The 11,451-nt window shown below is 55.2% G+C and overlaps 1 protein-coding gene across 3 annotated transcripts; it reads right to left on the reverse strand.

Annotated features, from left to right (window-relative positions):
• Positions 1 to 210: 210 nt before the first annotated feature.
• On the reverse strand, positions 211 to 9,659 carry IRX4 (iroquois homeobox 4). Of its 3 annotated transcripts, none has more exons than XM_032181935.1 (6): positions 8,945 to 9,659; positions 4,098 to 4,163; positions 2,929 to 3,180; positions 2,443 to 2,549; positions 1,211 to 1,533; positions 211 to 1,026 (listed from the first exon to the last, which is right to left on the reverse strand). In XM_032181935.1, exons 2-6 carry the CDS (start codon positions 4,140 to 4,142, stop codon positions 275 to 277), a joined length of 1,479 nt encoding a protein of 492 aa, XP_032037826.1. In that variant the 5' UTR covers positions 4,143 to 4,163; positions 8,945 to 9,659; the 3' UTR covers positions 211 to 274. The 3 variants fall into 3 exon arrangements, with proteins under 3 accessions (XP_032037826.1, XP_032037823.1, XP_032037824.1); XM_032181932.1 differs by having other exon boundaries at positions 4,098 to 4,256; XM_032181933.1 differs by lacking the exon at positions 8,945 to 9,659 and adding an exon at positions 8,639 to 8,780 and having other exon boundaries at positions 4,098 to 4,256.
• Between the last annotated feature and the right edge of the window lie 1,792 nt (positions 9,660 to 11,451).

Below are 11,451 nucleotides of genomic sequence, written 5' to 3' on the forward strand. Positions count from 1 at the left end.
GTGCTTTTGGACATGGAATTAAATAACTGTCACGACATTGATCCCTTAAAGTCGCAGCCAGGAGAAATTAATTCTTCAGAAGAGCAGTGAGTCGTCTGTCCTTTGAACTGAGGAAACTGAACTTTAAATCCTCGTTTCTGTTGTTAAAAAGGAAAAAAAAAAAAAAAAAAAAAAAAAGGAAAGAAAAAGTTTTATATTTAAACTCTCACAAGTCTCTTTTCAGTGTAGCTGACTCTTCCAGTGCAGGGAAGTTCTTAGCCCCTCAGTGGGGCCGTTAAGAGCAAAACATTTTGCTTCCTGCTTTGGGAAACGCGATAAACTCCTTGCTCGAGTCGTGGTGGGCCAGGTTTGACAGCTGCCCCTTGAGCACGTTGGCGCCGTTGCCCACCGAGCGTCCCAAGGCGCCCGTTTCCAGAATGGCTCCTTTGGTGGTAGCCCAGGACACCGTGGTGTTGCTCAAGGCTTGGTTCAAAGTACTGTGCCTGAACAGGGGGTCGTGAAACACCCCGTCCACCCAGTTCCTGAGGTTGGTGACCGGTGAATCCTGGTGCCTGTCGATGACATTGACCGGGGTGGAGGCGGCGGTGGCGGCCGAGCCCCCCTGCCGCTTCAGCATGCATGAGGGGTACTCGGCCTGGTTGAGGGAGGTGGCGGTGTGCGCCAGGGACCAAATCCGGGGCTTCGCCTCCAGCAGCTGCTGTCCCTGCGGGAAGCACATTTTGGGCTCGCAGCCGCGGGGCCGGGCCCCGAGCAGGGCCGCCTCGCACTCCTCGGCCGCCGGCTTCAGGCAGCTGCGGGCCCTCTCCGCCTCCTCCTCCTCCTCCTCGTCGACGGCGGCCGGCAGCGGCAGCTTGGCGGGGGGCTCGGCGGCACGGGGCGGGGGGCCGCCGCCCGGCAGCGGGTGCGGGTGCGGCAGCGGGTGCGGGAAGGGCCGCCTCATCTCGCACTCGGAGCTCTCCGACTCGGCGGCGTCCAAGTCCTCCAGGTCGCTGAGCTCCAGCTCCTTCTCCTCCTTGCCCGTGGGCTCTGCGGGAGGGGTGGGGGGAAGGGACGGCAAAAACAAGACACGCGGTCACTGGAGGCGCCGCGCTGCCCCGCGGGCGCCCCCGCCAGCGAAGCCCGAGGCCAAGGGGGCGAGGCCCCACCCGGGGCCAGCTGGCGGCCGACCCCCCGCGGCCGCGCCGCTAAGTGCCCCTTCCTAGCAGGGTACCCTCGGCTTTCTCGTTCTTCATCATCGCGTCTTCCTGCGAGCCCTCCTCCTCCTCCTCCTCTTCCTCGTAGGGCCGCTTCTCGTCCGAGCACTTGTTCCGCGGAGGCCAGGTCATCTTGTTCTCCTTCTTGAGCCGCCGGCGGGCGTTGGCGAACCAGGTGGAGACCTGGGTGAGGGTCATCTTGGTGATGATGGCCAGCATGATCTTCTCGCCCTTGGTGGGGTAGGGGTTCTTGCGGTGCTCCTGCAGCCAGGCCTTCAGCGTGCTGGTGGTCTCCCGGGTGGCGTTTTTCCGCCGCGTCCCGCCGTCCATCCCGCCGTACCTGCGGGCACAGCCGAGCACCCCCACCGTGACCCACCGCCCTCGCCCCCCGACGACCCGCCTGATGTCCCCCTTTGGGGCGGGGGCTCCCCGGGTCCCGGCTCTGACACGCGGCACCCCCCGTGGGTGGGGACGGCAGGACCACGGAGGGGACAAGAGGGCGAGGGCAGCTCAGCTTCCAGGGGAGGCCCGGCCGAGGAAGGAGGAGGACGGTGGGCTCGTTCAGCCAGCACCGGGCGGTGTAAAGCTCCGCTGCACCGCGGCGTTTGCGGGGAAAGAGGGAAGAAAACTCCTGTCTTTATTCACGGCAAAGTCAATGTCAACCTTTCGGGCAGCAGTAAAATCCTAGCGGCTCGCAAATGGCCAGAAATCCTGCTTTCCTGTTTTTTTGCTCAGTGCTTCCCAAACAGAATACGTCTGGGTGACCCCAGGGTGTAACTGCTAATAGAAATACATTTCCTCTTACTCCTTTTATTAGCAATCCCCCCTACCCTTTTGTTCCTGAAATTGTAAATAAATACATAAATATATATATATAAGCCTAAAGCAAATGACACTGGACTGCAACTGAATATTTAATGCACATCCTCCAGCAAAGGTCACCGGCGCCCAATGGGCCTCAAAGGTTGCACCGGCGTCTGAGCGCCTTCTGCGCCCTGTTAAAGCTGATAAAGGCAGCAGGGCAGGCCGGCCGCCTACTCCTGACTCCGTGCGGGAACAAACTGAAGGAGGGGGCGTCGGAGGGGTCCGCAGCCCCCCCGCCACAGGACCACGTGCGGAGGCTGAGCGGCGGGGAAGGGGGCGGCCGGCGGGGACCGTCGGGGAGCGGTCGCTGGCCGAGGCTAAGGTCCGGGCATGGGATGCTGAGGGGGGAAAGAGGGTCCCCGAGGGGGGCCGGGGCTGCCCTTACCTGTCGTACTGGTACTGGCTGAGGGTGTGATCATAGGGGTAGTAGGCAGCCGCCGGGGCGATGCCCGCATGCGCAGAGCCGCTGCCGTCCTTCGCCTCCAAACTGTTCTGCAAAGAGACACCGCGCCGCCGCCCTCAGCCCCCGCCGACCCCCGGCTCGTGGGGAGGGGGACATCCCCCCCCGACCCGGCCCGGGGCCCCCCCTGGCGCGGCGGGGTCCGTAGGGACGTGAACTCAGGACGGTGCTGCGATGCGGGGAGAGGGAGGAGGAATAAGAGGGGAGGGGGGCGCAAGGGCTGGCTGGGAAGAGCGCCCCGGTGACTACCAGCGAGGGGGGGACCCGCAGCCATCGTCCTGGCCGGCTCCTCACCCTCGGCATCGCCGGGCCCGGGGGGCGGCGGCGGAACCGGGGATGCGGGGGGGATGCGGGCGGGAAGCGGGCGGGAAGCAGCGGAACCGGGGAGGGGGGCGGTGGAAGGGGGCTTACCAGGGAGTAGAAAGCGGGAGCCTCGGTGCCGTAGGTCACGTAGTTTCCATAGCCCTGGGGGCCGGCGTAGGGGCCGCCGTAGACCCCCAGGGCGGCGGCGGAGTTGAGCTCGTGGCGGGCGGTGGCGAGCAGGCGGCTCTCGTACACAGGACAATAGACCGGGGTCTGCGCCGAGGCGGCCGCCCCCGTCTCGGCCAGTGTCCGGCCGCCGGACTCGCAGCAAGTCGTCAGGGAGTTGGTGCTCATCAGGAACTGGGGGGGGAGAGAGAGGAGCGCTCAGGGCGGGGAGGGAAACTTCGGCACTTAAAACTAACTTTGATCGCCACGGTTGCGGCTTTGGGGTGTCGCCCCCCCACTTCCCTCCTCCCCCCCCCCCCCCATCTCCCTACTCCTCCTCCCCTCCCGTGTTTTGCTTTGGGGGTTAAAACGTTAAAACAGAGGTGCCAGTACTTTATCAGTTAAAACAAAAAACAATAATAATAATAATAAAAACCACCACCACCAAACACCCCGTGCCTGTAGGCGTTTAATCCGCCGCAACGCATTGCTCCAGCCCTTTGCGTTTAAAGCCCAACTTTCCCGGTGTGCTTTGACAAGACGGGGTTTACACCGCTTTTCCCCTCTTGCGGCACAATGCTTCCCATCTGCATTTTTAAACCTTTTTTTTTTTTCTTCTTTTTTCCCTCTATATCACTCATGCATATTTATTTTGACTGCAGATTTGTAGCGGCCATACACGCATCTGTTATTAAGCTGCTGTTTTAGAATAGCCCATTATGTTTCTGCAGTTCAGCCCTCAGTACTTTCGTGTTTAATTGGTAAACTGTAGATTTAATCGGGAAAGATTAAAAAAAAAAAAAAAAAAGCGCTCGGGGGAGAGAGCGGGTGGGGGCTGGGGGATCTCTTGGTCCTTTTCTCACCTCGCTCATCTCTGTAATCGTCCCCCACGCATCGTTATCACCCCGAAAGACCCTAAATCCCGAGTGTGCCTCCCCGTTTCAAAACACGGGCACAAGATATAACTTAGGCATCATCCAGGCATGCTGAGTGAGTAACCGATTTCACGCTCTCGCATGCTAGAAAGGATCGCTGCAGCTTTTAGCACTGAACGGAAGTGATCAATAATGACTGAAATTCAATCAATTAACGTTTGTAGGCAAAAGTCTTACCTGGGGTGCAGAGGAGTAAGGGTAGCCAAACTGAGGATATGACATGGTACAGAGGCTCCCAGTTATCTAGAAACAAGGCGAGACGTCTGATCTGCACGCTATTGCAGCCTTGCTCTGCTCTATTGTACCAATTGATTGGTAACCACAGGTCCCTAGATGCTTATAGGACGAAGCAGAAAACCACATTTAATTTATTTACATGCTTTTTGAACTTTTTTTTTTTTAACTAAAGAAAAAAAAAAGACGTATAGTAATTTTAGCAAGTTCGCCTCTACAGCTGCGACACAGAAATAGTTGTTACGTGAGGGCTGCGAGGCTGGCAAACGTGACGGCAGAAACACATATTTTGCACCCACGGAAAGGGAAAGGAGGAGAAAAAAGGGGGACCGAAAAGTAGAACAAGCACATCACGTCAGAACCACGTTGTTTTACAGGAGCCGAGCCTCTGACGTCACGTAAAACCTATTCAAATTACCTTGCCTGGAAGTTTAACATTCATTTTCGGGAGTCTTTGAGCTGGCGTGGAAAACAGACTCTCTAGCATCTCTCTCAGGCTGCCTAACAGGAGCGAAAGTTTGGAAAGCGCTCCAGCACCAGCTATGCCTGTTCGCAACATATCTATATTAATTTCTTTGGGAAGGAAATGAATGGTTTCAACCTGAAGAATCAACGTCCTATCAGCTAAGATTTTTTCCCCCCCGACCTCCTTCGTCACTGAAGGGATGGTAAGCACTTTTAATTAGAAATTAATTAATGAGCAGCTGCTTCTTCCCACCCCACAGTAATAATTAGTCTCAATTACAAACAAGACATATGAAGGGACACACGACTGAGTCTTCATTTAAGATTTAATCAACAGTTAAAATTAGCGCTAATGCTGACAATAAAGCACATGACATGCAACCCTGCGTTTCTTTTCCAGCTTTTATTCCCGGCGTGTGATTACAGGTAGAAAACCCTACGAGCGTATTCCGGGGAGTGATTGAAGGACGTGACTTTTCACGTTAAAACCACTCGGGTGCCGTCGCAAACCTCCGCTGGAAAAGCCAGCCCTTCTCTGAGGGCCGCATCCAGCCTGCCTGCGTGTTCCCAAGTGGACACGGCTGAAAGGGGGGTGTTATAGCGGGGGGGGGGCAATGCCCCGACGTGCCGAGTGCTGCTTCCCACAGGGGAGCAAACATTTCTCTGCCAGTGGTTCCCGGCAGAGCGGAGCTTCCCTCGGGACCCTTTGGCGGTGGGGTCCGGGGTAGCACCCTCGGGGCGCAGCGGGACCTCTCAGCAGAGCCGATGGGGCGGGCGCCTCTCCTGCGCCGCCGCCCCCCTTCCTTTCCTTTCCCCAAAGTCGCCTTTTGTGGGGGCCGTGCCCCCCTCCTTAACCAGGCAGAGCCCCCCACAGCCCCCCGGAGGGGCAGGCTCCGTGCTGCCGCCCTGCGGAGGCGGCCGTCGGGGGGCTCCAGCAGCCCCTCTCCCCCCGACGGCCGCAGCCGACGGCGGGCGGAGGAAGTGGAGGACGGGGCTGAGCGCTGCTCCGCGGTGTGCAGACTTGCTCAGAGAGATTCCTGGGTTCAGACATGTGAATAGCCCCAGGGTCACACTCTAATTAATGATGATGTTCTCTTCTTCTCCCCAGCTGGAAGACTGCCTCCCAGAAACGAATCTGCCCACACTGACAGCTCGATTGAGGGTGATTGATGACTATCTGGAGACCACAGTACACATAATATAATATCTGCTGCGTAATTGCTTTAATTTACAGATGAAAATACTAGTTCTCGGATTGAGTTAGACTACAGCGAGCGGTGCTTTATGGCGCTTCAGAGTGTGTGCAAATAAAAGATATCAGATACAGTACATGCAAATTATCCTGACAGCTTGCTATCTGTAGCCGGGAGAAACGTATGAAGAACGGGAATCAAATGACATTAATAATCGAGTTTGAATTCCGTATTGATTTCGGGCGGGGGGGGGGGGGGGGGGAAAGTGCTTATCCTTTTCTCACCTGAACTGCTAATTTCTTCTTCTTCCCGGGAATATTAATAACTTAGCCATTGGGTTTCTGTTACAGAAACGCTTCTTTATTCCTTCTGCGACCCGGTGCTGCCAGAATATAATGGTAGTTTAAGTTACTATTTACAAGCAGCTTCCTTCTGTGCATCGTGCTGCCGGGCTGTTGCATTGTTTTGGAAGAAAAGACACCCAGTGTTTACACAATGGTCTGCCTGCAGTGTTGGGTACTGCTCACTCTGCCTCCTATGCTGATTACGTTGGGGGTTGTTTATTTAAGCCCTGGAGTATAACTCACCGGTGCTAGGGAAGAAAAGAGTTGCACTTATCTCAAGAGTGGCTCAGGGTAAAGCACTATAATTAGCTGAGAGAGCTAGAGAACTGCCTTGAGAAGTCCTCACAGTTTTCCAGGCTGCAGTTTGGGAAATGTCCCGTTGTGTTTCCTCCTCCCCCCCCCACCTTCTTTTGATACTACTGCAGATGTCAACTCTGCAGTGGCCCGCAGAACACTATGGGTTTTGATATTTAGATGAGTCTATTAAACTTTAAAATACAAGGTAAAATTCAATATTTACAGTCCTTGTCTATTTATATATCACAGTTGTCTTTCATTGCCCTGCCCCATGCAAATACTCTGGTGCCCGTTTTTGAACCGAACTTTCCTGGATTAATAATGATAATTATTTGTCATTGTAATTTGCAGCTTTGCCTGCTTTAATACTTTACACCCGGTCAGCATTGTGCCACTTCCAATCTGTATTCCCTAGGAAGTAGTCATTAAAACACAAAACAAAAACCCACCACCACCACTAACAACAAAAAACAAACCACCACCAACAACCCCCCTTAATATTTAAACACTGACATTACATCTTCCTAAGGCGTTCACATCTTGTTTCACTTGCAATCTACAAATAATGGCCCTTTGTTGATAAGAAACCCAACAGAGTTATATTTCATCTTGAATTTTTGGTGCCAGAGCACAAACATGCAATAAGCCCCACAATGATTTAAAATAACCTTTGTGGTTCTTGCACATAAACAACGTAACACTGTTCAAATCCAAGTAAAGACGCTTAATGCTGTGGGCTATATCCTTAAGCACTTGGAAAATGCAAGCCTTTGCTGTGCAATAAAAATTGTTCCTTGTCAAAGCCCCTTTCCCGTGCAAACGAGTCAACAGCACACCAGAAAAATAAACACGCCGTGCTTTCTCCGAAGTTTGAGAAAGTAAAAGCCATGGCAATCGATACGGAGCGCTGCAGGGTTTCCCTCTCTTAAGAGTCAGCCTGAGCACCCAGAAGAGCGGATATTTTCGCACCAAAGCCAAACTAAGTACATCTTCCAGGGTTACGTGCTTCTTCCCCGGGAAGCTGGAGCCAACGTTCATGCAAGTTTTATCATAAAAACACGAAACTAGAAGGAAACGCTGTGATACTGGAACAGGCCACAGCAGGTAAAACAGAGAACCGCGTCAGGACTAACGCTTTGATGGACGTCTTCAGGGACATGATCTAGAGGCAGTTAATGTAGCTACAGTTTTGCTATCTGCATTTTCATCACCTCCTCGTTCCGAGGGGTTATTGCCACTCCTGGAAATATTTCAGCGACGGAATTTGCTTATGGGCTAAACAGACTTCAGCAGGCGCTTTCAGTCGAGTTTGCTTTGTTTTCACGTTAAAGATTTAAAGCAACCTTGACACCGCCTGACAAACGCCGTGAAGCTCTACACGTTGCCCATTTGGGATCTGACATGGAACCGAGGGCAGCCTGCAACATTTTCAAGTAGATTAGCTCCCAGGAAGGCGGTATCGCCAGTAGGCGCGAGGTGTTTTTAGAGCCCACCTGAGGTGTGATTGCCTACACTGCACTGCAAATCGGGGGGCAGCGAGTCGGTGGTGCCTACCTGCACCAGCCCACATAATGGCTTGTGATCAGCACAACTATGATGACAAACACAACCGTTGCATAAGAAGGCGCCGCTAATTAATTCACGCAGATTACAACTACGTGTAAAAGCGGTTGTTCCAAGCTATCCGTTTGAATGCTTTCATTTTGTAGTCTTCAATCCTCTTGGCAAACAATCTAGATTAAAGCAGAAAGGCCTCACATGCTCACTCTGTTCTTTGTATTTATTAAACTTTTCACACTGAAGGACTAGAGCCAACACGCACACACGCGCTCACTCTCACCCCCCAAAACTTTTCAGCAAGAGAATAAGCAAATGCTGCGACCTGGGCAGCCGCTGTGGGGCTAGATGGACCCTGCCGCACATCCACGTTTACCTGCCCGGTGCAGAGCATACAACTACGCTGTCCCTAGCCAAGCAGAGATTATTCGAGGTTTCCCTTTCCAGCTCCTGCACCCCAAGCGCCGCAGACTCGTAGGCATTCAAACGCCACCGCCTTCGAGCTGCCTGGCAGCAGACAGCTTGAGCGTACTTCTGTGCGAAGAGAAAACTTTCCTACGTGCAAGGTCAAATCTTATTCCCTTTAAAGTTCGTCTTAAAATCCAGAAAGTTTGACTCGGTACCTTACCTTAGCGCTCGCTGAATATCATATCCACACCCCCTTCCCAAGAAATAACACATATGTTAAATTACATTTGCCCTCTCTCCTAGGTAAAGATTGCACAAAGCCAAATGATTCATCACAGATAGTTTCTCTTCCCTCCAGCAGTTCGTTTTCAGCTGCCTTGCTGCTAGAGCAGGCTCCGAAGGGGGGAAAAAAATAAACCCCACCGCCCCCCTCCTCCCCGCTTCCGTAGAGACAGACAGACACACACAAGCATCACCACCAAAACAAGGAGATTTTTTTTTTTTTTTTTTTTTTTTTTTTTTTTACCTGCGGTCACACCAGGCTTCGGCTAAAACCTCGTAGCGAGAGCTGTGCCATGGCAGGGCTTCTCTCCTCTTGTCTGCGCTGGCTCACTTTGCAGGGAGCTACGGAGAACTAATGTAGACATTTCTCAGTGTATAATACCTGACTGGAGTGGCACAGTGCCTTCGGTCCCCAGGCGCCACAATCACTTCACTAACCCCCTGTACTAGAGTGACGTTCAAGTGAATAGCTCCACTGATCACACTCTTTCCTGCTGATTAACACTTTCCAACACGACCAGGCGCTCGGGTTCCAACTTTTCCTTTTAAAACAGCAGCAGCCAGCACTGCTTGCCTCCTCGGGTTATAAACGCCGTCTGGGGCGTGGGGGACACCATAATTAATAGCAGGTTAGTAAAATTAGCGCTGCCACTCCAATTGCTGTCCTCGTTGCCAACAATAATTGCATTGATTCGGGAAGGACACGAGTGTCCTCCATTTAACCTAATGATCGGCGGGTTGCACACGCTGGAAGGCAGCCGGCGCCGTGATTAAGTGCGCGCACCTCCGAGCTCCCATTTATCTCCGCGGCTCAAGGCTGCGCTGGCGCTAAACTTACGGGCAACTCTGCCTCTCCCGCCGTCTTTGTCTCCCTCCCGTTGCCGGAGGTGGGCTCGGACGCAGGCGCCAGCCTCCGCGTCCCCGCACCTGGCCACCTATTGGCCTTACTTTTGGGCATAGCCGGGGCTCGGCGCGACGGACCCAGGCTCCGCCGCGCTTGCCGGGGCTGTGCTGGACGGAGGGGGCGCGGGGCGGAGGGGGGCGTCGCAGCGCGGCCCCCCCGGCTCCGGGGACCCGCGTCCCGCAGCGTTCCCGCAGCCCCGGGGGCCGGCCCCGCCGTCGCCCCCCGGCCCGGGGGCAGCCAGAGGGGGCTGCCTGGCCACCGGGGGCTTCCCCCGGGGGGGCGACAGCCGCGGGCGGGTCGGGAGCAGGAGCGCTTGCTCCCGCTGCTGCTCTCCGGCCGTCCGTCGGTCCGTCCGTCGGTCCGTCCGGCTGCCGCCCCTCTCTGCTGCAGAGTTCTCCGGACCCGGGCTGAGAACTCCCCCAACCCTCCCCGGTGTCCGCTGCTGCCCCCCCGTGCAGCCCCCTCCGGGGGCCGGTCTTGCGCTAAGTTTTGCGGCGCGGCCGCGACTTTCTTGGCTTAATTGTTTGTGCAGCGCGAAAAGGGACAAATCGGGATTGACAGAAGGGGGAGGAGGGATCGATATCGTTTCTCTTTAAAGGCATAAGCCCGGGCAGACGTCTCAATAAGACGGAGGAGGAGAAAAGGAGAATATTATAGCCCTAGCTAATTAAGCGAAGACAAAGAGGTGTGGGGAGAAAGGCTCGGGAGAGGTGGGGTGGCAGCGGGGATTTTTGAGCCGGTGCCTTCCCACCGTAACCACCAAGGCTGAACAATAACGTTAATAGGGAACATCTGTACATCGACAGATTTATTCTTGCCAGGGCTCTTTCATGCCCGTGTCATTTGCATGGCCCCATGCTCGTAATGTTCGACACACGTTGCACCTTGTAGTGCAATGACAGGGGAAATCTGATGGATGTTGAGAGTGGGAAACCCTATTCTCTTTCCCCTTTCTCCCTCCTCGGATTGCCCTTGCGGCTTCCAAGGCGGGGAAACCACACGGAGAAAGACAACGTGCGCCTTCTCCCCCATCCGCGCTCGCAAGCAGAAAGCCAATCACGTAGCGGACCTTTGCATGTTAAAGCAGGGAGCTAACCCGCGGCGGCGGGGACGCCGGGGTTGCCCGCCCGGGGCCAGCCGAGACGGGGAGGATCAGGGGGACGGGGCACCGCTCCGCTTCCCGGCCGGCCTCTGGGACCTTCCAGCCCTCTCCAGACCAGCCGGCAGCCCAGGAGTTGCAGGCGCCGTCTCTAGCGGATCCGGGGCATCCCTTCCTCCCCCGCTGGACGCCCGTCCGTCGGGGCTGCCCCGGGCTCCTCTGCCCCTCTCCGCGGGACCCCTTCCAGCCGCCCTCCCGCCCGAGCCCGTGGTGACATCCCCCAAAATGGTGACATCCCCCAAAATGATGACACCGCCGGGAGTGGTACCGGGGTCAGGGGTGCCCCACGGGTGCAGAGCAGTGGGACTGGGGGGACATCTGTGGCTGTTGGGTGCTGCCCCTTCCCACTGCCCCTCTGAAGGTGTTCAAGGGCAGGAGGCAATGTTCAGAAAGCCATTCATCTCATTAGCACCTACCACTCGTAGCAGTGAGCTAACAGGTGTTTTATGGAATACATCAACCTCAGTTGCACGGGTGCAACCTTTTTACTGTGCCAGTGATGGTGAGAGGAAGTGAGCACACACTGTCTTTTCCATTTTGCTTATGTCGACCTGCACACCTCAGAAATTACTGCTCATTTCCACCTCGATCCATTCCACCTTGCACCACAAGGCAGGATTGCTCTCTGAGAAAGACTGGCCTACCCGGGTAGGAGGTGGGTGACCCAGCCAAGTAGAGCTGAGTTCCC

This window comes from Aythya fuligula, chromosome 2, assembly GCF_009819795.1.
Source record: "Aythya fuligula isolate bAytFul2 chromosome 2, bAytFul2.pri, whole genome shotgun sequence".
In the NCBI taxonomy this organism is placed as follows: Eukaryota; Metazoa; Chordata; class Aves; order Anseriformes; family Anatidae; genus Aythya; species Aythya fuligula.